The 27,724-nt window shown below is 35.0% G+C and overlaps 1 protein-coding gene across 1 annotated transcript; it reads right to left on the bottom strand.

Moving 5' to 3' along the window:
• Nucleotides 1-1,049: 1,049 nt before the first annotated feature.
• trpc4b (transient receptor potential cation channel, subfamily C, member 4b) lies at nt 1,050-26,337 on the bottom strand. The gene is made up of 11 exons (XM_084126639.1): nt 26,127-26,337; nt 24,968-25,395; nt 17,185-17,703; nt 10,482-10,818; nt 9,299-9,438; nt 8,903-9,216; nt 8,487-8,682; nt 6,912-7,103; nt 6,621-6,662; nt 6,414-6,503; nt 1,050-3,162 (listed from the first exon to the last, which is right to left on the bottom strand). Exons 2-11 carry the CDS (start codon nt 25,343-25,345, stop codon nt 2,605-2,607), a joined length of 2,766 nt encoding a protein of 921 aa, XP_083982765.1. The 5' UTR covers nt 25,346-25,395; nt 26,127-26,337; the 3' UTR covers nt 1,050-2,604.
• Nucleotides 26,338-27,724: the final 1,387 nt, after the last annotated feature.

The following is a 27,724-nucleotide window of genomic DNA, read 5'->3' as shown; positions in this document are numbered from 1 at the left end:
TGTTGAATCTGTGCCATTAAGGATTAACGTTAAACCTTAAGTGCATTAATGTTTTGCCAATCCAGGGTTTTTCCTGGGTCAAAAATGGTCTTCAGTGGTGGCCGACAGACACTGTCATCCTTTTTTTGCCCTCTTTTTGTTTTGTTTTGTAAGATAAAATCCTTCTTTGCTAGATATAATAATTATTTTGGTATATAATCATATCAATATCAAAAAGTAGAATAAAAAAAGTAGCATTAAAAAGTTTATTTTGACTAATAGTATCATAGTCACCCAACCAAAATCACACACACACGCTGTTTAAAAGCCAAAATGACAAGAAAAAACATAAAAACGAATGAAAACTGATAACCGCAATGCCTTGCAATGGACAAGCAAGCAGAGAATGTCCGGGTTAGCTATGCGTACTGTGATTGGCTCATCGCGTTTGGGGGCGTGGCTTAGCCATTGGTCAATTAGCATACATGCGCAGGGAAAAATAAATGTAGAAATGTGGAAATACAGAAATAAATAAATGTAGAAATGTGGAAATACAGAAATAAATAAATGTAGAAATGTGGAAATACAGAAATAAATAAATGTAGGAATAAATAAATGTATAAATAAATACATATATAAATATATAAATAAATAAATATATAAATACATAAAAATATAAATAAATATATAAATACATAAATAAATACATATAGAAATGCATAAATAAATAAATAAATACATGTAAAAATACAGAAATAGCCATTTATATTACCAAAATGTATTTATTTTCACTATTATTTCTGCATTTACTTATTTATTTCTACTTTTATTTATTTATTTATTTATTTTTCGTTCTGTCATTTTTAGTCCTTCATAATGTATAGCCTGAGTATTACAAAACTAAATCCTCAACTAACAGTTTTGGTTCTTGGACCAATATTTATAAAAACATAAAAGGAATATTCCTAGAACAAAGATTCACAGAAAATTTGCACCAATACCACGTAGGCCTACTTAAAGACACTGCAACACAGGGACGCAACACATTTAAACAGAAACAAAGTCTGAGAAACTATCTGCTGACACTTTATTCACAATAATTGAAAACAGCATGGTGTGCCCTCAGATAAAGGAACTACTGTGAAGTCAATTAATTAAAGAACAAGAGCGGGCACTGTGTTGCCATGCCAACAAAAGACAAATAGCAAGCGATTATTGAGAGTGAAAGATTCTCTGACTGCTGTAATATCAATCAGCTAGCGTAGTGCAACCAGCCGCTCCAGACTGGAAAATGAGAGATGACATTGTGACATGACATCTTCGTTTTTCAAATTAGAATAAATGTAACAAAATATTGAGCATTAATAGCCGTGTTTTACAATCCATGCTTAATATGAAATTGAAAAAATACTCAATTGGATGCTAGCAATTGTGGGGAGACTTTGTAAGCAGAACATAAAGATGACAAAGAATCTGAAACTTGGAGCATGTTGCCAGGAGAGAGTTTTTATTTCTCAAATAACCACAGCTGAATTATTACTGAATGTCATGTGGTCCATGAAAGTCAGGTGAAACTGTAACTTATAAGAGCACAGAACATTTCAAGAGTTTCCAACATCACAATATTGAGGATAGTGCTTAGAAATCTGGTAACCTGACCCATAGACATCTGTAGCATATTATGAGTGCTATACTTAAATTGCATAGTCATTATTCTTTTTAAATTAGGCTGTGCATCATATGGAACTACATCTAAATAATTTGGAGCTCAAATGCGATTAAACTCTATTCTTATTCATTTATACACTACCGTTCAAAAGTTTGGGGTCGGTAAGATTTTTAAATGTTCTTGAAAGAAGTCTGTTATGCTCACCAAGGCTGTATTTATTTGACCAAAAACACAGTAAAAACATTAATATTGTGAAATATTACAAATTAAAATAAGTTTTCTATTTTACTATATTATAAAATGTAATTTATTCCTTTGATCAAAGCTGAATTTTCAGCAACATTACTCCAGTCTTTAGTGTCACATGATCCTTCAGAAATCATTCTAATAATGATTTGCTGCTCAAGAACATTTATTATGATCATCATCAATGTTAAAAATAGTGCTGCTTAATATTTTTGTGGAAACCATGATACATTTTTAGGATGCTTTGATATATGAAAAAGAACAGCATTTCTTTGAAATAGTAAAGACGATTTTAATGTTACTAAAGATTTCTGTCACTTTTGATCAATTTAATGCATCCTTGCTGAAAAAAAACAAACCTAAAAACATTTTTTTTATATCTCATTTCATACCTTTGAACGGTAGTACATATTATGTTATATAATAATAATACCAACCATAATAGGCAGTTTCTCTGGGCATTATTAACACTTTTTCAGGGAATAACACAATTGTTATTTTCCAATCGGTAATGACAAGAGTGAAAGGATGCTGCACAAAATGTGATGAGTCCAAAAACAACCAAGCAAATATCTTTTCCAGAGACAAATTTCGTCTCACAAAACCTGGCCCATATCAGTGCATAAGAGAGGATACTGCTCCATCTCTGACAAAGTACTTCAGCTAAATATGAGATTCAGATAATCCTTGGTTACAAAAGGTCTGTTTATCTAATGTTCATGTGAAGATGCAATGTGCTCTTTCTCTTGGTCCTCCAACACACTTCCCTCTTCCTCCATTAGGCACTTTGATTCATTCTCTTCCTGTTCAACCTTTCCAGCCAGAGGTTTCTCAACCATTTCCTCTCTCACCCAGTCTAATATATCAGGATCAGATTCCTTTGTTGCCTCTTCAGCGAGTGAGTAGATCTTATTTGGATTGAGACTGATATGTTTCTTCGGGAATAACCCAAAGTCTGTAAAATCTTTAGGGAAGTCCTTCCTGGCTTTGTCTTTGAGCATCGGGTCAGTCAAAGCTACTGGTGATCCATTGACCAGACAACCGAGAGACTCCCTTGTCTCCTCAGAGTTGTGTTGCTGTAGCGATGCAGTGACATCGTACAAATGTAGTTTGTTCTGCTGAAGAGCCGAGGAAAACTGAAGCGAACAGTCTGGATGAGACGCATCGGAGGCCGCAGTGCCCGGCTTATTCGCACGAGTACTTTTCTGGTCGCCTTTCATCATTCCAATGACTTCATAACGGAAGCTAGATATGTCCTGCTTCAGCTCCTGTTGAAGTGATGACAGTCCACAATTACTTGTGTCGAATCGCTTATTTAAAGGTGCAGTTTTTCATTTAAAAAGTTTCTCACAATGACTAGTATTTTGATAACCATGTTAAAAATGTTTATTTAAATTAGATGAAGACTAATTTGAATGTACATGTGTACTAATCTGATACAGGAAAGAAAAACATATTTTATTCAACCTAAGAGAGGTCACCTCATGGTGGCTGCCATGTTGAAATCACATGACCCGCCACATACAACTTTATCTCAGAATTGTATCTCTTTCTACTATTAGACACTTGCAAAATACATGAATCAAGAGTCATATCATATAGGGGTACTTCTACAATGGCACTGATAACTTAAAAATATTGCTGTGTGATGTAATGCTTCATCTACACCAATAAGTGTCAGAGTAAAGTACACGACCACTGTTGTATCCATTGTTTTAAAGAAGACAAATAAGGGCCTGTGAATCATGAGCAAGAAATTTGCTTAATGCAACTTGCTTTCAATCTCAAATCAATGTGATATATATATATATATATATATATATATATATATATATATATATATATATATATATATATTAGGGCTGTCAATCGATTAAAAAATTTAATCGCGATTAATCGCAATTCATCACACATTTTTTATTTGTTCTAAATGTACCTTAAATTAAAACTTTTCAAGTTTGTAATACTCTAAATCAACATGGTCATGGATAAATATGGATGCTTTATGCAAATGTATGTTTATTATTGAAACCATAGTCAACATAGAGCATGAAGACGAGACATGTTTCAAAGGTCATATATGTTTTTTAAAGAACTTGTTCATGTCTATTAGACACATGTGGAAAGAACAAAGAAATACCAGGTTCCCATTATTCTCTTTCTTTGCACTGAGCAATTTACTAACACAAACATGTTTAGATTTTTGCATGACAGGGCAGCTCTTCTGAAAATGCTAAATGTACATTTATTATTTATTATTACATTAGTTTGTCTCTCTCTGTGCCCATTTTAATGAAGCTAAATTCTGAATAAAACTGTTTTCATTGGTATATTTTACTGTTTCTTTTGTCAAACAACGGAATGAATATGAAATAGTGACTGTGAAGGTGACGTCACGCCGTGTTGCATTATGGGTCCGCCGCCATATTGAGAGGATCGCGCCCTATTCCGCTGTATGTGAATTCATGTGTTGGAGGCTGTGTTTAGATTTTCTGTTGAGATTTTTAGTAACGTCGATATGGTTGGTCAGTACTGCTCGATCAAGAACTGCCATAGCAGGTCACACGATCGTTCAGGGAGGAAAATGAACAACAGAATACGTTTTTTCCACTTTCCTTCCTTGAAAAAACAACATGGGAAGCAGATGGAGGAGCTGACGAGAAGGTGCCGGATCGCGTGGGTTGCCGCAATAATGAGAAAAAAAAAATTAATGAACAAATACAAAATATTGTCTTCTAAAATTCCCATAAATATGGTTCTGCCATGTGAGGGTGAGACTGTAGTTCTTGGACAAAGTTGTCATAGTCTGCTGTGCTCTTACAAACATGTGTCCAAGTGTTGTGCAGTGATTGCTAAATCAACTGGTTTGTAAAAACGTTTGTTAAAAGTTGTACAAAGCTAGAGGTTTTGTATTGTATATTCCTTGATGACTTGTAGGATAGTTGATGAATTATGTTGATTTTGTGGTTCATGTTAGCAGACGATAAAGCCACATTGCATGAATCAAATAAATTACATTTATTTTGTTTTCAATTAACAATTTGCTTTGATATTCTGTACATCTTTTTACATGCCCTTTTAAAATGTATGTGAATCAAGGTTTTGTATAACTGCTTAATAAATACATTAAGTGACTTTTATCTGTTTCTGTATTGATTGCATCCACAAAGACTCTTTTAAATAACGTTACACATAAACTGGGATGGGCAAAGAATACATCAATCTATTTTGAAGGGATGTATAGCTCTTAAACTCCTGCAAAGTGTACGCACTCAATTCAAAAACAAGGTTAACGATGTCCAGATTTGTGAGCGGAGGTAACGTTAGTGCGTCTGGATCTGTAATCCAGTCTTGGGCTGCTAAATCATATGGATCAACGTTGTTTATCACGGACAGTTTGTCCAAATAACATTTTTGGCAGTGGCATTTAGTTTCTCCCGATAGGGTCCCTTCTCTTTTTCTTTCAATTTCTTCCGTTTTTCTTCAATTTTACCTTGTTTTAGCCAAACACACCCAACTATTACATGTCATAGCAACGGGCGGCGAAAAGGTAAACAGAGATCGTGCCTCCTAAGATGGCGCCCACGTCCCATAATGCAACACTCCGTGACGTACCTTCACATTCCCTATAAACATAACCAGCTCTCCCTTCCAAGACGTTAATCTGCACAAAAATCCTGATAATCGAGCCGTCGTCTGATGAAATAAAATGCACATAAGATAAAGACAATATTTGTGTTGTAATTTCGGCTATACTTGCATGTAAAATTAGAGAAGCAACATAATATCTGTGTTTAACTGAATTAAAGCGCTGCTCTAGCTTTAAGAGAGAGACAGAGAGAGAGAGAGAGAGAGAGAGAGAGAGAGAGAGAGAGAGAGAGAGAGAGAGAGAGAGAGAGAGAGAGGTGCGCGCGCGCACGTGCTGGGAGAGCAGTAGCCTACCGGCGATTCTCAGAAACTAAATAAGGTTTGGGCGTCTTTTTGAAGGGAAAAAAAAAAAAATCGCTAAAGGGGTCTGCAATGTCGCTAAGTTGGCAACACTGTGTATCTCCATTTCTCCAACTAGGGGTTGGGCCACGGGTCAAACAGAAAATACGCGCTGCGTTAATCACCCGTTAAAAAAAATTGTGTCGTTAATAAGATTTTGTTATTAACAAAATGTTGTGATGTTAGTTATTAACGCGCTAACTTTGACAGCACTAATATATATATCTATATATATATATATATATATTATATATATATATATATATATTATATATATATATATATATATAGATATATATATATATATTATATTTGGTTTCACTTTATTTTGATGGTCCCTTTAACACATTCTATTGACTAAAGTAAGATTGCACCTACATGTCTACTAACTCTACTAAGTAGACTGGTAGGGTTAGGGTTAGAATAAGTTGACATGCAGTTGCAAAGTTACTTATAGTCAACAGAATGTTCAAAATAAAGTGTTACCATATTTTTTTACAAAGCTATTTAGACATAATTTTTCAATGCTTACTTTAAAATTCTCCTCTGTGAGACCCTCCTCAGTCTTGGCGTCTCGAATCATGGCGGCCACATATCGTTTTACTAAGTTTCTCAAGACTTCCTGCATTTAGGGAAATAGCAGTACAATTAATTGCCGGAACAATTACAACGAAATCAAATCATAGAGAAAGAACTGTATGGTGAAACAGTTTTTAAGTATCTTTTAGTGGAAAACTACCTGGTATTGGTGGTTGAGTCTCACATTTTCAGCAGCTCTTCTCTGAAAGGACCAAAGGAAGAATATTTGTAATGCATTAATTCTCTCTGTCCCCAACAATATTAAAGTATCTGCTGATTCAAAGACAACCAAGCACGCTAGACATCTTATGACACATATTTAGTTGAAATTCCCCTTAAGCTATTACATAATATTAACCTTTTTGCAAAAAAATGAATAAAATTCACATTTCTGTGATGTAAGACCAAAGAAGAAGAGACATAAAATAAACAGTTTTTCACAGAGTCTCACCCCTATTGTCCCAAATGTCTCAGTCCTCTTTGACCTCCTCTTGAACACATTCACCTTAATCCATGTAATCAGGTAACATATGGATTTGGGACTGGGGATAATGTTGAAGGGAGGTGGCAGGGTGCCTCCTTCCTCAAAATAACTCATCCATAATTTAGTTCTGGCAAATTTCCATTCAATATCAGCATGGTCCTTCAGAAAAGCCAGAACACATAAATATGAGAAATTTACATGTTCTCAGCAGATGCTTTCATACAAAAGTGACTAACAAGGTAGCGCACACTGTACCGTATTTTCCGGAATATAAGTCACGTCTTTTTTTTTCTCATCTGAAACGTACTATGACTTATATTCCAAAGATACTTATATAATGCAACTAATGTCAAAAAAAAAAAAAAAGTTCACATATCTGATTTGTGCTGAATAGGAAAGGAATGTGAGTTTCCAACATGCCAGTAGTTTTCACTTTTGCTTTAAATAAATTTGTTTAGGCTTGGCCTTTTTAATAAATTTTGTTTAGAATGAATTCCACTATAATTGATGTTTGTTTATGTCAGTGTTTGGGAAAGTTACTTTGAAAATTGCATTACTTAGTTACTTTTTAAGAAAAGTAATGCAAGTTACTTTTGCGTTACTTTTTTCCACCTGGGCTGGGCTTTGTTTTTTATGACAAAAAAAGTGATATTTTTTGGCAAATGTAAAGACCTTTTGAGTGAAAGTGAAATAATAAGCCTCAGGCTGAAGGAAATGCAAATTCACGTGTGTACAGTAGAGGGCGCAGCTCAAACAAACCTTTCAGCTGTGCAGCCATTCTGGTTAAGAAGAATAGGATGCAGGAGAAAAAGTTTAACACTTACTTTACAAAAAAATAAAAAAATAAAAAATCTATAGTCATTTTTGCTTATGGTTTAACTGAATCATCGAAGGTCAGAAGCAAGTACATTGGTCAATAAAGTGTGATTAAATGCATAAAAATTTATGTTTTATTTAACATAATAATTATTGGAGGTTTTCATCGTATTCTGATTCTGCATTGCATTCTGATTTTATTCATTTTGAGGAATATTGAATCTTTTTCGTGCAAGTGCGATGAGTAAATGCAAGCTCACATTTAGTCTAGAACTACAATAACCATCATGTTTACACACAAAGCCTCTGCACTTCGATTCGTCTCAACATGGGGACAAGAGAGCTGTCAGTCAATAAATGGGAAAACAAAGTAACTTATGTTACTTATTTGAAAAAGTAACACAGATATTTTGTCAAGTAATGTGTTACTTTATAGTTACTTGAAAAAGTAATCCGACTACGTAACTCAAGTTACCTCCAACACTGTTTATAGTTTACTGTCTGTAAATATTTATGATATTTCACATAATTTCTGAATAGAACAATAAAATGTGACTTAGACACTGATGCGACACTGTATCTGTGCAATTTTGACCGAGTGCGATAATCATATGTGCCTTATTTTTTCAGAAAATACGGTATATGTAATATGCAACAATTTCCTAGAGTAGGACATTATGAAGATATATCTACAAGTGCTCAGGTCAGACCTCAGAAAGGACTTACAGCGATATGTTGATATGAATTGTTCATCATGGCAATAAGCATATTGAGGAGGACCACCAAGGAGATGACGTTATAGGTCCCAAACATTGTGGCGCCCACAAATTCTGTGAACTTGTGGTCAGCTTGGACATTAGTCACATACAGACTGATCAATCCAAAAATTGACCAAAACAAAGACTGCAAGGTCTCAAATAGCCTACAAATGGAATACAAACAAAATTAGGATATGCAGCTGCAACTTATACACAACTTTTCAGCTTTCATTGTAACCTAGTTGCCGGAATGACTAACTATTTAAGATTTAGCTGATTTATAAAAATAAAAATGCAGGTGTAGTAGTCAATGAAAATAGATACATTATGCACTGAGATATGAGGTATTAGGAATTTAGATATTAGGCCTTTTCCAAGACTTACGTTGAGAAAGCATTGTTTTGACGTTCGCAGCGAATGCCTTTGCAGTCAATGCCATCACTAGTCTCGTAGTAGAAGTAAAGCTGATTGAGTCCATTAGCAAAGGCAAGCAACACCAGGCAGTAGATGAACAGGAACTTTAGGATGTCCAGGAGCATCCGCCCTAATGATATCTGCAAAGGACCTAGGTGAGAGTTGGCGGTGAAAAGCGAGATGAGGCGTAGAGAGCTGAAGATGTTGGCAATGGCGAACACTGCCTCAGCCACCAATGTGGGGTGCCACATTTCCCAGGTTTCCCTGGGTTTGCAACCACTGTACTGTTAGGAAAGAAGGAAGAGTAACTTACTCTAGTTCCATTCCAAAGTGATTCCCACCAGTGATTGTTGTGATGTAACATACCTTGACATATGCAACAATCTTCAGTGAAATGGTTGCAAGATACAAGGAATTCATCACAAAGTCCATAAGATTCCACCAGTCATGCATGTAATCTTGAAATCCACCATCCCACATCTGCTTGATCTCAGTCCATATGAATCCTGCAAGAGCAGCCAAGAGATTTTGTTGGTTCATGTTCAAAGAACTTATTTGTTTTCTGGCCCAAGATGAATCTTGCAAATGTTGCATAGAGAACATATAGTAAAACTGCAATTTTATCTTATTTTACTTACAACAAAAATGGATTTGTATTATTTTATTTATTTACTTGAGTTGTAACTTTATACAATAAACTATTTTATTAGTTAATGAATTAGGTATCAAACTAAAAATTATAATAAAAAAAATAAATTATTTATATATATATATATATATATATATATATATATATATATATATATATATATATATATATATATATATATATATATATATATATATATTAATATTAATATTAATATTAATGGGTAATGTTAATTTGTATATGTACTAATAAATTTTTTAACATTACACGTCTTAAGTTAAAATGCATGTATTATGAATTATTCAGCAAGGACACATTTGATCAAAAGTGACAGTGAAGAGATTTATAATGTCACAACAGATTCCCATTTAAAAGAAATGCTGTTCTTTTGAACTTTCTACTCAAAGAATCCTAAAAAAAACTTATCACGATTACCACAAAAATATTAGGCAGCACAACAGTTTACAACATTGATGGAAATAAGAAATGTTTCTTGAGCAGCAAATCAGCATATTAGAATGATTTCTGAAGGATCATGTGACACTGAAGACTGGAGTAATGATAAAAGAAAAAAAATTGTTTTACTTGTAATATTTTTCACATTATTACTGTTTTACTGTATTTTGATCAAATAAATACAGCAAAACGTTTGCATAGTAGCATTAACCTTAAATAATGCTGTAAAATGTTAATGAATTAAACATTATTGTAAAGGGTAATTATTATTATTATAATTTGCTACTATAATATTTTGGTACCTCTTTGGTATTTTTACCTTTTAAAGTATTGAAGTATTGACTTTTCCATGCACTAGTGTATACTAATACACAAACAAATACAGTAGCTCAGTTTAGGACCAGATTATGAAATCATATCAGTTCTGTAGGGATGTGGTGTTACCTAGAACCCAGGGTAGGATCATCCACTCCACCATGGTGGGCTTTGGTCCTTGACGATCAGGATTGTTAGAGACTATGTGCTGGGAGGTCAGCAGCAGGAGGAAGAGGAAGGTCAAATAAGAGGTGGTGTGGCAAATAAACTTGATGAAAGGCTTGCGGATGAAGAGGCCATAGCGGCTCTTGGGTGCCACCAGGTAACACAGGGAGAGCAGGGGGAATAGGAGGCCGATGAAGACACAGGTGATGAACTTGCCAGCCCAGTGACGTCTCCTCCATCCAGGAAATTCATCATACCAGCGAGAGGCCAACAGCTGCTGGCAATTTGGCTGAGCTACAAACTGAGAGAGAAAAGAAGAGAGGAGAATACAGGGAAATCATACGTTACTATCCAAGTATGAACAGGTGGTCTGGGAAGCAAGCTGGCAAATCAGGAATTTTCCGGTCAGATTTCCCAGAATATTCAATTTTTACCATTTACAAGACTTACTAGAATTTTATGTCTGTGTACATATATTACTTTGGCATAGTTTTTTTTTTTTTTATGACATAGGAACATCAACTTAAATAAACATCATTACGCCATGTATTCCAGTCTAACTGAGCCATAAACTGTCAGTAAAATTAAATTACAGCACAAGCAAACTATACATCAGTGTTTTCAGCAGTTTCCCCAAAGCCAGACTCCAGGATACACCCATGTAAAGTGAGCATTAGTGTCTAATAAAGTCAGAATGATGAAGTGAACATGAACAGTAAGGCAGGAGGTCTGAGTTTCTCTCATTTATTCCCATTCAGACTGCTGAGCCTCCAACACAATATAGTCAACATGTTGCTTCATACTGCATGGCAGTCAAACACTTACGCAAAGGTTTGTAATGTGATTTGATAATCATATTTTTGTAGCCAAAAAAACAAACAAACAAACAAACAAACAAACAAAGCAGCCATTTAGATGCCAAGATCCAAAGGCATAGATGTTGTGAAACGCTAAAAATGCTGCATTGTTCATGTCCTTTATTAGACATTTTGTTCTCTGTAATACAAGTTATAAATATTATATCTAAAATAAAAACGAAAACTATAAAATACAGAAAAAATAAAACTAAACTATACAGTTAAACTAACAGTCACAGAGTGAAAAATAACAAAAATGTAAATGTAAAATCAATAGGACATTCTGAGAACAAAATATAAATAATAACTAAATTAAAAATTATAATAACCCTTTGTAACATCCACTATATCATTCATAAGGATGCAGAATGAATTAAGTAATTCAGTATATGACCAAGTAAGTATAGTCTAAGCCACCTACTATTAAATATTAAAGTTTTTATATTATATATATTAAATATATATTAAAGTTTTTCCTCAATCGCTTTGACTCAATTCTCGAATACGATTTTTTCTCTCACAAAGTGTCACGTTTTGGGTTTGTTCTTGTCATGTTTCTGTGTCATGTTTTGTTTCCATGTCTGTCATGTGATTCCCTGTTTGTCATGTGATCCTGCCATGTCTTGTCATTGGTTAATTGTCTGATCATTGTTCACAGGTGTCCCTTGTTTTGTCAAGTATTGTTTCCTGTAGTCTGCTGTTGTGCAAAGTTCATGTTCATGCTTTGGTTTTTGTTTTCATGCCACGCCATGTTTTGTTTCATGTTTTGTTTTTGTTATAATAAACTGCACTTGGGTTCTCATCTCTCAACTTGCCTCCAGTGGACCCTTATTACACAAAGCAATAAGTTCAGATCTCTGAACAATTTGTTTATTGTTCACATCTGATTTGAATTTCTTATTTAGAATTGCATGCGTTTTGGCATATGTGTGCAAAAAAGTACAACTGTCTACAATTTGCACAGAAGCTAAATGCACATGGCTTGTTGATCAAAACTGATGAGTTGATTCTCATTGAAACTGTCAAACTCTTCACAACTAAACATTCTTTCATTTTGTGAGCCATCAAATTACCCATTCAACAAATATTTTCAGGGAGAAAAAAACATCTAAACATTTTGACCAATGTGATGACAAAAACAATTTTTATTTAGGTGGCATTGTCCAATTTACTGGCACAACACAAGCAATTAAGTTCTGATGTTCCAGCAAACAGTTGTGACAATTGATTGTTAAAAAAGTTCTTTAAAAATGTGCCAAAGTGATTGAGAAAAAAAAAAGTTATTCTTTGCAATAGAAATAAAAATTCATAATCATTATTTTTTAATTATGTGCTTGGCCCTGAAACTGCAACTTGCAGCCATATATTGACTCTAGCTGCTTATTTGTTCTTCTCCCTCATCCTCTTCATCTTGTCTCCTGTGATCAGCCCAAAGCCATTAACCTCCTGGGACCCAAGAATAGACTTTTGTCCACTGTAGTGGACATTATATTTTAGTGAATTTCTCTGACATCATACATGTCACATGACACAACCTGGGTGTCCTGTAAAGAGCACATTCAGGACTTTCCAGAGATATGAAATGTTTGGAGGTTTCACCATGAAAACAACTTTTCCTTGGTCTTTAAAAATGTCTGACATTAATTTAGTGATCAAATGTATCATTCTTATGGAAATATGATAATATATTGTAATTATAATTTAAATTGGACTACTTTTCAAATTGTATTTCATAAAACAACATCTCAGGAAAATGTTAAGGGGTTTCAAATAAAAAAAATATTTTCTGTTACAGAACAGGGCGTTGATTTCAAACGTGTCCACTGTAGAGGACACCAGGACTTAAATCATGTTTATCAGGCATTTTGTGAGACACAACAAGTGAATATGGAAATAAATTATACATCAATATTCCTATGAAATATTAGATATTATTATTAAAATGTTGCCAATTATTACTCCAATTATTACACTTCTTTTTTCATTAAATGTTGCTCCAAGAACACATTAAGGTGCAAATTAGATACAGTTTATAGATACATTGCATTGAATGGGAATATTAATTTATGGACATTTTACCCACATATTGCATAAAGTAAAATGGTGTATCAATTCATTCCGTTATTTCTTTCATAACATAGTTGAGAATCATCTTAATACAAATTTTGGTTGAAAAAATCCTGAAACCCCCAAATTTATTGGTGATTGAAAAAAAAATCCCATTGTTTTGCCTATACATATAATTTCATGTCATTTTATTTTTTAAACAACTTAGTCCTGGCGTCCACTACAGAGGACATAGCATAACGTATGAATAAAATATTATTTTTCAAAAATGTTTTTTTACCATTTGTTTATTGTGCTCTAAACAGTGTGATGACATGGAAAAAAACTAAATTCAAAAAACTTATTTTTTCTGGGTCCCAGGAGGTTAACAAAGCATCTAAAATGTCAAGCGGAAGTGGGAGGGAGCCTAACCAAATTACAAACAAATGCATCCTCATTACAGCCGAGCCAGTCGTTCTGAAGGCGATGAGGTCAAGTCTGAGTGTCCTCCGTCAGGGCCGATTAGCACGGTACAATCTGTTTTCTTCAGATCAAATAAAGAACTCTGTCACGGGGCTGCTGTGCAATTGACAACATCACCTTAATACACCTCAATGGGACAAATAGGGACGCCACTTCAAATAAAAAGAAACATGCTTAGCAAACACTGTCAATCTGGAGTGGAACGTGTACTTTTTTACTGCTGCACTCTACAGCAACCAGTAAAAAAATTAAAAAACATGCCAACTGACTTTATGCAGGACCAAGTTCATTTCACAAATAAAATGCATTTACCGGAATATGAAAAGTGAGGAAAAAGTGACAAAATCTACATCACATGGACCTTTATGTGAGTTATGAACTATTTAAGCACAAAATGCTTTACCTCCACAAAACATTTGCTATCATTTCCCACTCCATCAGATTCTTTAAGGAGGTTTGGCTATGATGTATAGGCTCTCAGCAGATCTTCTGCAGATGTCAGACCACCATGCCATCATGTTATACAAACTTTGAACATCTGAGGTAATACAAAGCATGCTGCTTTTCTGTTCTGATCTCTGATTTTATAGTGGATATTCACATGCTTAATTGGAGACATTCTAGTTACATTTAGAATAATAAGATTAGTGCCGGTGTGACTGTCTCTGCCATTTCCAATGATTGTGTGACTACTGGAACAAATGCCATTTAATCTGAACTGTGTCATGTCTAACATAATCACGGGATGAGAAGAATATGACCAATGGACATTTATGCAACTCACATTCAAAAACTGAAACTATTGTCAGAGAACTCAGCTTAGCTGGATGATGACATCACTGTTTTCTGCAGAGCTGCTTTATAGCTGAATTGAACTCCTTTCATAATTGATGTACTTTACACAATGTACTTTACTGAATAATGACAGTTTGCTGTTGTCTTTTTTTAGAGCTGCTTTACAGCAGAATTAAATTATGTTTGCATCATTGAATTGTTGTTTCCCAGTTTATCACTGTGAAGCTGCTTTGAAACAATCTGTACTGTATAAAGCGGTATATAAAATTAAAGGTGATTTGACTCGCATACAGTAAGCAACAAAACAAAACAAATATGCATAAATTCATCTAAAACAATCCTAAAGTACTGGCAAAAGGCGGCAAAATTATTTTAGCAAAATGGCTGCAGGATGTGTCACGAATTGCTGTGTTTAATATGTACTAGTGCAAAATGCCAGTGCAAAATCAGTTTTTGTGTGTGTTTTTAGTAATTGTTGGTTTGGTGTGTTTGAGTGCTCATTGTTAAAATTACACAGCAAAAGTTCAATGACATTTTATTTGTGCATGGTTCACAAAGTGAACTCTGAGAAAATGCTATGCTTGAGCAAACAGTCTGTGAACGCATTGAATAGGATATGTTTAGTTGGTGAATAGCATAGGCTACTATTAAACAGCAACGATAACGTTAAGCACACCAGAATGAAATATAATATTTAGAAGTAAACAGCATAGCTGACTTACAGATTCAGATAACATCCACAAATGAATAAGCGCGTCGATTCAGGGAGCAGTGCAAAGTGCCCGTGCAAAATCAGTTTTTGTGTGTGTTTTCAGTAATTGTTGGTTTCTTGGTAAACAAAACACATTTTTACTCAAATTAATCAAAATGGATTTATCACGTTTTGGAACCAAACTATAATATTCAGAAGTAAACAGAGTGTTTATGTCAGAATGTTTTTTTTTTAAACCACAACCTTCTTGGGGCTTCTTTGACTGATACAACAATCTTAATGTCAGAATGTTTATTTTTAAACCACAACCTTCTAAGTGCTTCTTTTACCAATATATTTAACGATATCTTTTGCATTTCTCATCCAAACAATGTCAAACTTGGCACTGCACTTACTCGTGCCCGTAGCAAGACACCTGTTTTAGTTTGAAATACTAATGCAAATAACACACACACACACACACACACACACACACACACACACACACACACACACACACACACACACACACACACGTTTTTGTAATTTATAGATATATATAATTTCTGTAATTGAATTTATAATGCATTTGGAATTTATGATGCTTCATTTTCACATTGCATTTAAAAAAATGACAAAGTAGCAGAAGGGCTGTGCATATGGCTTCTGGATGTGGACTATTTTCGAACAAAGCAATGAAACGTGTACAGACTTGATTCAAGAGGCAAAGTAATTAATAGCTATATGAACCCACACTGTATGCTGAAAGTGGATTAACTCTTCACTCCTACACTGCAGCAAGTCATCACAGGTCAAAAGGGCATCTTTTATGAGATCTATACGGCGCTGAGGCATGTGATGACCTTTTCAAGTGTGAAGAAAATTACCCGATTTTTAGTTTGGGCTTGTAACACTTCAGTGCTTTTAAATGAATGCACAATAGAGGCTTGAGTTTCACCTGGCACCCCTCAAGTATTGCTAAGAGGACCTTCTTAACATTAAAATATATGTGGAAAAAAGTTAATTTGTCCTTAGCTTAGTCAATCTTAGGGAGAGTGTTAATCACAATCAGCAAGAAGTAATTAGCAATTTTTTTATTTTTTTATTTTTTAAAGTATTGTCAAATCAACTTGGACAATTAATGTGTTTCAGATAACTTAATATTTTGAGGGGTTTTTGTATTAAACCAATCTCCTTAATTGTATAACTCTTACTTTTAATTTCAATGAACTTAATTCTAAGGCAACCAGGTAACTTACCATTTTAAGTTGAACCAACAATATGTTTTAAAGTGCATAAAAAGCCCCAAAAATCTGGATATTTTAGTTACACATAAACATATGGATGTCACTGTATTATGTAACAAAATATCAATCCAAATAGCATTTAAAAATATAAATCCCGCACACTAGGCTACTTAAGTTGAATGATCACAAAACCATATTTAAATGTGCAACATTTCTGTCAATCGACGTCAAGCAGGTTTCGAAAATATATATAAATGATCCTGAAACCACAATATAAAATAGAAAAATATAAATCCCGCACACTAGGCTACTTAAGTTTGAATGATCACAAAACTATATTTAAATGTGCAACATTTCTGTCAATCGATGTCAAGCAGGTTTCGAAAATATATATAAATGATCCTGAAACCAGTTATTAAAGCAAATGTAAAAATGTGTTTGGCGATGGGTTTGTGTTTGTAAATGCAACTTGGTTTATCCATTTTAGGTGTCCAAATACTTTTTGGACCATTGTAAGAAAATACATCATCTTCAAAACAGAACGGTACCTCTTTTTGGCGGTATTTGATAGCCAATTTCAGGCGAGCCAGCTCATTATTGGCCTCATCCTGCAGCAGGTTGACATCATCACGGAAATTGAGGATCAACTCCAGCTCGCGTGAGGACCGGGTCTGGTCCAGGAGATCCTTCGCGAAGCGTTTGCATTGACGGGAGAGCTCCTCGTATTCAGTTTTGAACTCGTTTTCCACTTTGCTGAGTTCCTGGAGCTCCCAGCTGAGTTGGAATGCAGTGAGGAAAGGATCCTCGCTGGATAGGGCAATGAGAGAGGGGCTGGCTAGGGCCTTGTAGATGTTCAGCCGGGAGCGCGAGTGTCGCAGGCTGTCCACGTCCGAACTGGAGACGCACTCTATGCAGTTACAGCGCACCTCATGAGGCTGAGGGACCGACACACCTTTTTGCACCAACATCTTGATGATCTCGTAGTTGTTGGTGTGGGCGGCCAGGATGATGGGGGTGATGTCAGGAGTGAAGTCTGAGAACTGTTTATCGAGCAGGATGGGTGGTACCTGGTTAGAAATGGGAAAAGATGGATTAAATTCATCTGATGAAACATATATACACTGCATTTCACTATACAGCAGCCCAAAAAATGAATGACACATTTGGACAAAGTCACCAAAAATATCTGAATATCATTGCATTACATATGAAATAACAAATTATAGTATTAAATATGCTACAATTCTTTAAAATAAATGCCACTTTATTTGATATTTTGTCATAAAATGTTTAATTGTGAATCAAGTGTCCAAATATTGCTGTACACTGTATATATTTGGTATAGGATTGAATTTTAAACCATTTTCATAAATTTCACAAATTATTACAAAGTAACACACTGAATTAAACATGACATTTTGAAATAGAAAGACTGAAATGGTATTTTCTTGTATAACCTACTCCAACAATAGTTTTTATTTAACTTAAATTTGTTTTCACAGTTTACCGAAATACTGAATTAGTGACATTGTTCTATGCTATGAAATATTTGTAAAAATGCATACACTTGAATAATTCAACAGGGTTATTATTAATATTATTATTATTATAACTAAAACAATATTTAATAAAATATTGTTAACAAAAAAATTTAATAAAATATTAAAAAAAACTTTTTTTTAATTTCAGCTAGTTGCCAAAGAAACATGAAACTTAATGCATTTAGTTTAATTTGATGAACTAAAAAATAAATAATTATGCATAACATTGAATGAGTATTCAACAGGGTTATTATTATTATTATTATTATTATTATAACTACAACGGAAAACTATAATAATATTTAATAAAATAAACGTTAACTAATAAATAAAATAAAATATGAAAAAAGTATTTTATTTCAGCTAGTTGCCAAGGCAACATGAAACTAAATGCATTTAGTTTAACTTGATATACTAAAAAAAACGAAAATAAAAATTAATAAAAACTATAGACATTAAAAAAAAATTAAAAGGTACCAAAACACACAACAAAATTACTAAAACTTTAACTGAAATTAAAATAACAGAAAATCGAAACAAAGTCGAATTCAAAATATTAATAACTATAATAGTAGAGCAGCACAATTAATCGATAAAAGATCATAACCTCGATTCAAACACCCATGCAATCTTATTCCTAAATGACAGCGAGAAGTACTGGGATGAAAGTTTATAGTTATATTGTTATATTGTTGTATTCAGAGCCTGCGTTGACAAGCGCTTCGTGATGAAAACAATTGTCTTAATGAGGATGCATTTGCTTTCCAATTGCCATCTCACTGTGAATAGCTGAAATAGCCACACTTGCCGGATAGAAACCTCACAATTAAGCCCTTGTTATTATTCAGATCTCAAATGTGAAGGACAGATAATGAACACTAAAGAATATTCCAATTGGGAGAGAAAAACAAATGCATAAATCATGAAGAAGGGTATAAAACAATTGGAGCATCCACTGTTGGTTCAATCATGATGAAATGGAAGCTACATCAAATGACCCAGACATTGTTGGGGAAAAGGTCTTTCCTGAAAATCCTCTGAGCACATGAGGAAAAACGCTTGGGAGAGAGGCTACAGAGAGGCCTATGATCACTTTGAAGTAGCTACAGAGCTTCGGTAGCAGAGAAGAACCGTGTGAAATCCTGTCTGGAGTTTGGCGAGGTTTTTGCTCGAAAAGCATAATGGTGACACAGTTGCAAAGGGAAAAGATTTTGTGAGCTTTTCTAGCCAAAACAATATGTGTGGCAAATCTAAAAGTGCCCACAACAACAAACAACAATACCTCCAATAAAATTACGTTGGTTGAAGCACAACGCTGAAGAGATGCTATTCATCAGCAAGGATGGCACACCTTATTAAAATAGAGGGAAGAATCATGAACAGCACAATATGAAAGGAAATACAGCAATCTGTTTCGGTCTGAAGTTTGGGAGGAAGCTTATCTTCAGGACAATGGACAAGGGCAAGGATTAATTAACATCATTAGCATCTTAAGAAAAAGATACTGAATGTCCTAAAATTCTACAGTTTAAGAACTAATCCATACGCCTTATCCAACCATGAAGTACATGCAGTATTTGAATTCTGGTGCTCAAGAATAATCCATTATCCTAAGAAAAATCTGCCAAGAAGCCTGGCCAAAATCATATGTGAAATGCATGGACTGACATTAAAGACTTGAAGATGTCATCCTTGCCAAATGCAACACTAAAAAAGATTATAATAACCTATAAAACAAAAATAATCAGACTATTACAGTGTTTTAGCTTTAACTATATATAAACATATCTAGCTTTAACTTAAAATATTATAGAGATCAAACCATCTTATAAAGGACTTTTAATGCACTACAATGAGAGAGTTGGTTAAATATGTAGTTTAATTGCTGCACCGCTAACATCATGAAACAAACTCAGGGGCCATTTACATGACTCTGTTTTCAACCAAAAACAGAAAACTTTATGTTTTGGCAGTACATTTACACGACAGCGGCATTTTGGGTGCCTGAAAATGCAAACTTTAGAAAGTTCAAAGTGCAAGTTTATGAAAATCATACCGTTATCATCTCCATGTTAAGCCAAGTCACCTTCATTTATAGCGCTTTTAACAATATAGATTGTTTCAAAGCAGTAAACTACAAAAACTACAAAAAACCCCGCAAATTTGTGAAAACAGTGACGTTTTGCACATGCATATTACTGTACATGTTCAGTCTTAAAGGGATACTTCACCGATTAGCATTAAGCTTTGTATCAGTAGAAACCCAGTAGTATTTTCGAATGACCGTGCTTCCTTCCCTTCCCTGAGATGAGAGATTTCTGTATTGTGTGTCTGGAAAAAAACGTCTGATGACGCAAAAATCGTCATTTTACGTCATCGGAGGCTTTTTTGGCCAGAGGCTAGAGACTACAGCCAGTAGTAGGAGCTCGTTCCGCATGTTTTCAACCCGCCCATAGGGGGTGGGATCTCACGATAAAACAGCGTCTTTTCAGTTTCGAGTCAACTAGTAGCCTAGTTGTATCATTTCTTCCGATACTGCCCTCTGTAACCGGTAGGCGTGGCTTGGGAGTGGCCTCGTAGGGCAGCGAAGCAAGTGCATTCTGGGAGTTGTTGTCTTTCATCCACATGCGCCAAAAATACATTTTCTGGCTTTTCTCAGTCTAGAAAGCACCAACTTCTAAAATAATTTCACATTTCTACTACATAAATGACCCAATTTAAATACACATTCATCTTTCCAGCGGTGAAATGTGTTTCTTTATACAAAGTGACCTTGCCAACCATAGTCTCTATATTATGTCTATATTGCCAACTACTGGCCTGGCATGAATAATACAGCAATTTTATTTGTTTTTGTGGATCTGTGTGAATAGGGATCATTTTGACAAAGTTGTCATCTGTACAAAGAAAAGTGCAAAAAACAGCTTTTCCGTTTTTAGTACATTGTTCACGTGTAAACACACCCTCAAAAAATAAAAAAATAAAAAATCCTACAGGTTTGGGGAAAACTCCCCCCACCTGCCATTGGTCAGGCAGCACCAGATAGTCCCACCTCCAAACTCATGCCACTGGTTAAGCCATAATGATGTATTGAAATGCTCAAACTATAGCACCAAAGAGTTACACTTTTCACAGATGTATCAACCTGATTGCTTATGAAACTTGGGCTTGGAGAAAACATTGAGGTGTTGCAATTAATATTTTACACATAATGAAAAGACTACAGTGTGAACATTCTAAACATACACGAGGCACATGAAGGGAATTGAATGACTGCAAATCCCCTATTGCTTATGCTATTAGCATAAATCTCAGCTACATTCTTAAATGTCTGGATGGTGTTTTATTATCGGCCAGCAATTATGCATTGAAAGCAATTACAAAATATATGCATTTACAAAATTTGCAATTCATGGTTATATTAATAAAATTAATTTCAAGGTCAGGACACAAAAGAACATATTTAGAAAATAAATGTTGCAGTTTTTTTTTTTTTTTTTTTGACTGAAATTCTAGTGGATAATATCTAATCCTTTAGTGGCAAGTGTTGATGCAATTTAAATTGGGAGCTGTAAGATATACACTAATACATGAAGTTCTGTGATCACACAACATTTGGGGGAGATGGATAAAAAAACAGAGAGAAAGAAAGAGTGTGAAAGAGAAAACCAAGCAACGTGCTAAAATGAGAAAAAATAATGAGTTAGGAAGGAGTGAAGTGAGAGAAAATGAGTTGAGAGTTTATAAATTAAAGCCACATGAGAAGAAAAGGTGCGATTTGAAGGTAGAGAGTGATTAGCACATTTCGACTGATATCCCCCTCCTTTTCACAAGAGCTCCAAGTGACAACAGCAAAAGCTCGACTATTTGAGGAAGATAATGAAGGCTCCAGTTGGAGAGACGTGTTCTGGCTGGCAGCCATACTGATTATCTACTGCAATATGACGCTTTGAAGCTCATCCTAGAACGGAAAGGGGAAGGAAACGAATTGGAAAAGTAGAGGGCTTGACTTGAAATGTCAGTAAGATGACAGTTCAAGTGAGCTTTGTGTTTAATAAGTGAAAAGAAGCCATTCTCATGATACATTACTTACATTTCCAACAAAGCTGAGAGACAGGATTTTTTTTCTTTAACTGCTAAAGAAAAAAAGACCCTTTACTGCAGTATAATTTTTAATGACACCTGATCTGTGCAGTGCAACTCATTCCCAAACTGACAATAATTCTAAAAATGTAATTTCCATTTTAAAGTAATTGGACCTATTATCAGATGCTTTCAGTTGTGGAATAATTAATGATGGATGACAATATGCATGCAAAATAGACGTCAGGTTGAATGCAATGACTGAAAATGTTTTATTTTGCCTGAAACTGCATCAACATAGACAGCTGTCAGTATCAGTCCATGACCTTTGTGCAAAATAATTATAATAAATTACTCCGTTCACCTTAAGAACAAAAGAGAATGTTTTTTTTCTGCCCACATAATATCCAGTTTGCTTATTTAATACTTGTTCAGAAATGACTAGTTCCGTAAACAACTTGCTAATATGATAAAGATCACATGCCACGAAGACAGAATCATAATATCATAATTTCGTCATCAGAATCATAATTTAGGAAATCAAAGCCAACAACCCGTGCCTGTGTACTCACTCGCCCTCTTGTGGTCTTTAGATATGCTGATTTAGACATTTGCATATCAAAACGTTTTATAAATGTGACATTAATAGACATAGACAGGAAGAGAAACAGAGACAGAGGAAAAGAAAAAGCGCTCAGGGATTGCGGAAGGAAAGATCATTTGCGCAGCTGCTCTGGTGCATCCATGCCATCACTTCTCTGAATCAGTGACTCAGCATCCAGTATATTCCTACTAGCCAATAAAGGACAATTAAATCAAAGTTAAGAGGAGAGGACATACAAGTAAGGCCGAGCAAAGTTGAAAAACAAAATTTTACAACAACAGTTATTAATTCACATCATGCCTGAGTGTCTGAACATAGAGCTTTTTATAGCAGGCAGTTTTGTCCTCTGAAAAAAAGCAGGCGTACAATTGAAGGCGTAATTCCTTTTTTAGCCCTAAAAAGCACTCCTATCTGCAATAATGGGTTGTTTACTTTACATGAGAAGTTGATAAGAGATGTTTTGAGGGTTTCACTTTCAGAGAGACCCAATAGCTATCAAGCAATGGCAAACATCTAAATTCAGACCTACTGTACAAGTTCTGTCGTTTTGAGGGTTTCTTTTCAGGACTAAAAATGACCACATGTATGTTCTGGGTCACAGAGAGAAGGGGGAAAAAAACATGCAAAAGCAAATAACAAAACAAAACTTCTCAAATAATAATGCTCAGTTAGGATAGCAAAATAAATTAAAGCTGCAAGCAGCATTTATCGGGGTTCAAGCATTTAAGGCCTTTAAGCACATAAACATTTAAGACATTAAGATTTATTTACAAAGCTTTTAACCACTGAAATAATAGATGGAAAAGTCAATTTACAGCTAATACAGGCAATTTACCATAGGAAATATGTGGTTTTCAAAGCTTTTTAACAGTTATAGCGCCACCTATCATCCGATCTACATGACAATTTGCATGCTTGTTTAGAATGTTATGGCACATATGCTCACCAATTTTCGTGAAGTTCTGAGCTTTCGTTTAGGATTTATAGGCTTTTGAGTGTATTTTGCCACGCCCATTTTCTTTATGACCCTGTTACAGCCACCCAAATGCAAAAGTTCAACTTTTTTTTCGATAATTATTGATCTAGAGAGTCCAGAGAATTGTCCTAGACTGGTTTGGTTCCGATCGGGCAAAAAACCAGGGACTAGTTCGCGAAAGTAGGTTTTGGACAAAATTCGACATAGCAGAACATTTTACCTGCCTAAATGAAAATCGGAGATAGCCATTTTGTCCGCCTTGAGCCAAGGATTCCAACGGTATAAGACACTTGGTCCTGGGACAGACGGTCTAAGAGTTATGAGCAATTTTGAACTTTTGGTTGCTGTAGCGCCACCTATGGGCCATTCGGGGTCATACTCTGATAGGTTGTCCCCAAATTGAGGCCTACCATCTGGCCAGGTTTCATGTCTCTATAGGCCTTACGGTTTGGCCTGCACGATGCGTTTTACGAATCCTTACAATTACAATAGGGTTTCAGCATTTCATGCTTGAACCCCTAATAAGCTTTTTAAACTGCAGGGAGAAGAAAACGCTTCCCGTTTCTGTTACTGTTGACATCACAGGTAGTGTGCCTGATAAAACTATTTTGCCAGAAATTCATCCATCACTTGGCAGAAGTTAACCAAATAAATTAAAAAAACAAAACAATTGTTGGCACCTGCTTAATTTGGCAATTCATTGTTTTGTGCAGACAGCATGATATTAAAATTCAAAATCATTTATCAAAACCAAAACTGTCAATGTGTTTTCCTGTTCATGTTAATATTTTGCATATTGTTGTTGCATAGTTAAAATAAAATTATATGTTTTATTTTAAAGACATTTTACTTTTTTAACAATAAGTTTTGAATCAACCTGGTTTCCACTAGTCAGGCTGGTCTAGTTTGACGGTTTTTAAGGAGTTTGGGCACTTTATAGGGTCAGCCAATCAGTAAACACAGAAAACCATCCATCTAAAACAGTAAACCACTTCAAAGACTTTATTAAGTTGTTATGAAATACTGTTGTAGTTTTTCTGGAACATTAATTTGATTGTCAGTTTTAGATAGATAGGTCTATGTGAGTTAGCAAACTATGAACTAGCAGACAAGTACTTTACACAAACCTGTTTCTCTCCACTAGGCTTCTTGTGGTTCAGCAGGAGCTCCACGGCCCCCACCACCTCTTTACGGATGGCATGGAGCAGAGCGTCACCGACATACACGTTGAAGCTGAGGAGCAGCTCGATGATCTCCAAGTTCTCATTCTCAATGGCTATGAGCAGCGCTGTGCGCCCCAGAGGATCGATGCAATTGATGTTGATCTTGAAGTAGATCTCCGCCTCCTCCAGCGATAGTTTCACGCTGGCGTAATCGCCCTTCTCCACGGCGCTGAGGTAGGACTTCTCCTGCCCAGAGAGCTCCGACTCGGCGCGCACTATACGCAGCGGAATGCGATCCCGGTACGAGGAGTTATCCGTTCTGCGGTAGTACAGCTGCGACATTGTGGCTCAATCCATCACAAAACAGGTGGAGAGCGAGAAGTAGAAGCAACCTAAAGACAAACACATTCGTGAAACCCTCGAACTGATGGTTTTATAATGACATTCTGTTGAAAATCCGTTTTAAGCTGGTCTAAGTGTAGCAAGTGCAAGGTGGTAGACCACACTAACCAGCAATAAAACATCTACTCGTTATTTTTTTATATATATTTTTTTACATTGTAGCTGATTGATAGGAAATCGTGCAAAAGGCTTGGCACATATTTACATAAAACACAACAATAATCGTTATTATTAAAAGTTATTAAATTGTAAGAATAAAAAGGAAATAAAAATTAAAGAAACTTCAACATCAAAGTACAACCATTAGTCCCTGGTGGTGTGAAATAAAGCAAGAAATACTAATAGGAAGCTTTACTCTTCAAATCACGCATATTTTACGCAGACCTTCCCAGCTCATGTTTTAGAGATTAAAATAAAACAAATAAAAAAAATAAATTAAAATTACGCACGCTTACGCCGTGATAGCATCATAAACTTCACCGCTTCTCAATTTCATCAAGGATCACGACTCAACTTTAAACGATCATGTGAAGGTGGATGCGTTAACATCACAATTCGCATTAAACACATGCGGTCAAATAAACAATGCACAGTTCAAGGCTTTGGGATAATAATGCTGTACTGTTCTACTAAGCTCAATGCACTACACAATCCTAAAACTCACCTTGCTGTCAGAACAACTTTGATTCTCAGATTTATTTAGTTTATGCGGTCAACTTACCCGATTCATCACAGAAAATACTTTTGGAGGAGTATTCCTACGACCACACGAGGAATGTTGCGCATGGTGACTGTATTGTGCTGCCACGGAACCGACGCACCGCTGGAATCATGCTGGAATTGCAAATTCATTACGCCCCAGCAGACGTCTGTCATTGTCCACAGTGCATTGTATTAACATAACGTTTCCTCTCTGTTATTTCAGTTCAGCTGAGCCCTAGTCTTACGTAGATGATGCTGACAATGGTAACCAAATTAGTGAATTACGTAATGCACATGCTTCGTCAGAGAAAATAATTAATGCAGTCTTTAATATCCGAGAAAAAAAGTTGTCCTTTTTCGTAAATCACATAGCGGCGTTTTGTGAGCTCGGTGTTTTTTTGTTTTTTTTTGTGCGCTCTTTTAAAGAGACTGCAACTACAAAGGAGGGACATTTTAGATAAACAGTAAACATTACTAAACTTTAAAGACCTGTTAAAATTTTAGGGAGACCGGTAGGGGTGTGGATTGTAAAGAATTCTGGATCCAATTTACAGATTTAAACGAACAGATAAACATATTTAAAACAGTTATTGAAAAGGTGTGTATGTTGGTCGCGCTGTATTTTGATTCAGTAAAAAAGAGCCGACTCATATGAATCATTAGCTCGGGAATCTGACGACAATAGTTACACTAACCATAAGGGTAATTTGTTTTGAGGGCGCGTGCACGCAACAGGAATTAAGCGCGCAAGGCATGTGTAAAGCGCAGTGCGCTGGACATCATGCATCGTGTTCAGGAACTCATGTGCCCCAAAATCACAAGATGTCAAGGAAAACACACTGTAAGTTAAATTAATTAGCCAATTTATTACATATCATTTGTTAGTAAAACATAAAGTTTTAGACATTTTATTCATGTATTTTGTACAACATTTGCAACAGCTTTTTATTACTTACGGCCAACAATTACTAAGTTGTGTTGTCTGTTAGGCTACATAGGTTATACTTAACAGACATTTAGAAGTTTATTTTAAAATGCAAAGTATTGAAATACAAAATAAAGTACTGTAAACACTTGCATTTTAAACTATCTCCCAGTTTCACAGACAAGGCTTAACCTAGTCCCAGACTAAAATGCATTTGAGCTGTTTCAACTGAAAGCAACTTGCAATGACATATCTTAAAATATGTCACTGCCATTGTTTTGTCTCGAGATGCACACCAGTAATGTCACATTTTACATAACTTGTTTAACAATTCCCGGACCAAATTATTCTCTCTTTCATAGTTTACCATCAGTGGGTCAAAGGAAAAATGGAGAAGGCAGTCAGATGTATACATTCCCATATTCATACACATCTGCATACCTCAAAAATGTTATTCATCAAATTCAGTTTACTCTGTACATACAGTGCATGTTTCCTCCTGCTTAATCAACACGAAATACTGAGTTCTTTGTATTCAACATCTATTTACACAGTTTAAGAATATGTTGTAGACGTAATAACTAAACCACTTTAATGTGTAGCAAATAAACATAGGAATATTATATAAAGTTTGAAATTGGTTACATAAAGCAAAACAGTTACAGACAAATGTTTACACCCTCCCAGTCTCC

This window comes from Abramis brama (genome assembly GCF_963993115.1).
Source record: "Abramis brama genome assembly, chromosome: 10".
In the NCBI taxonomy this organism is placed as follows: Eukaryota; Metazoa; Chordata; class Actinopteri; order Cypriniformes; family Leuciscidae; genus Abramis; species Abramis brama.
This window is presented reverse-complemented; position numbering and strand designations above follow the sequence as displayed.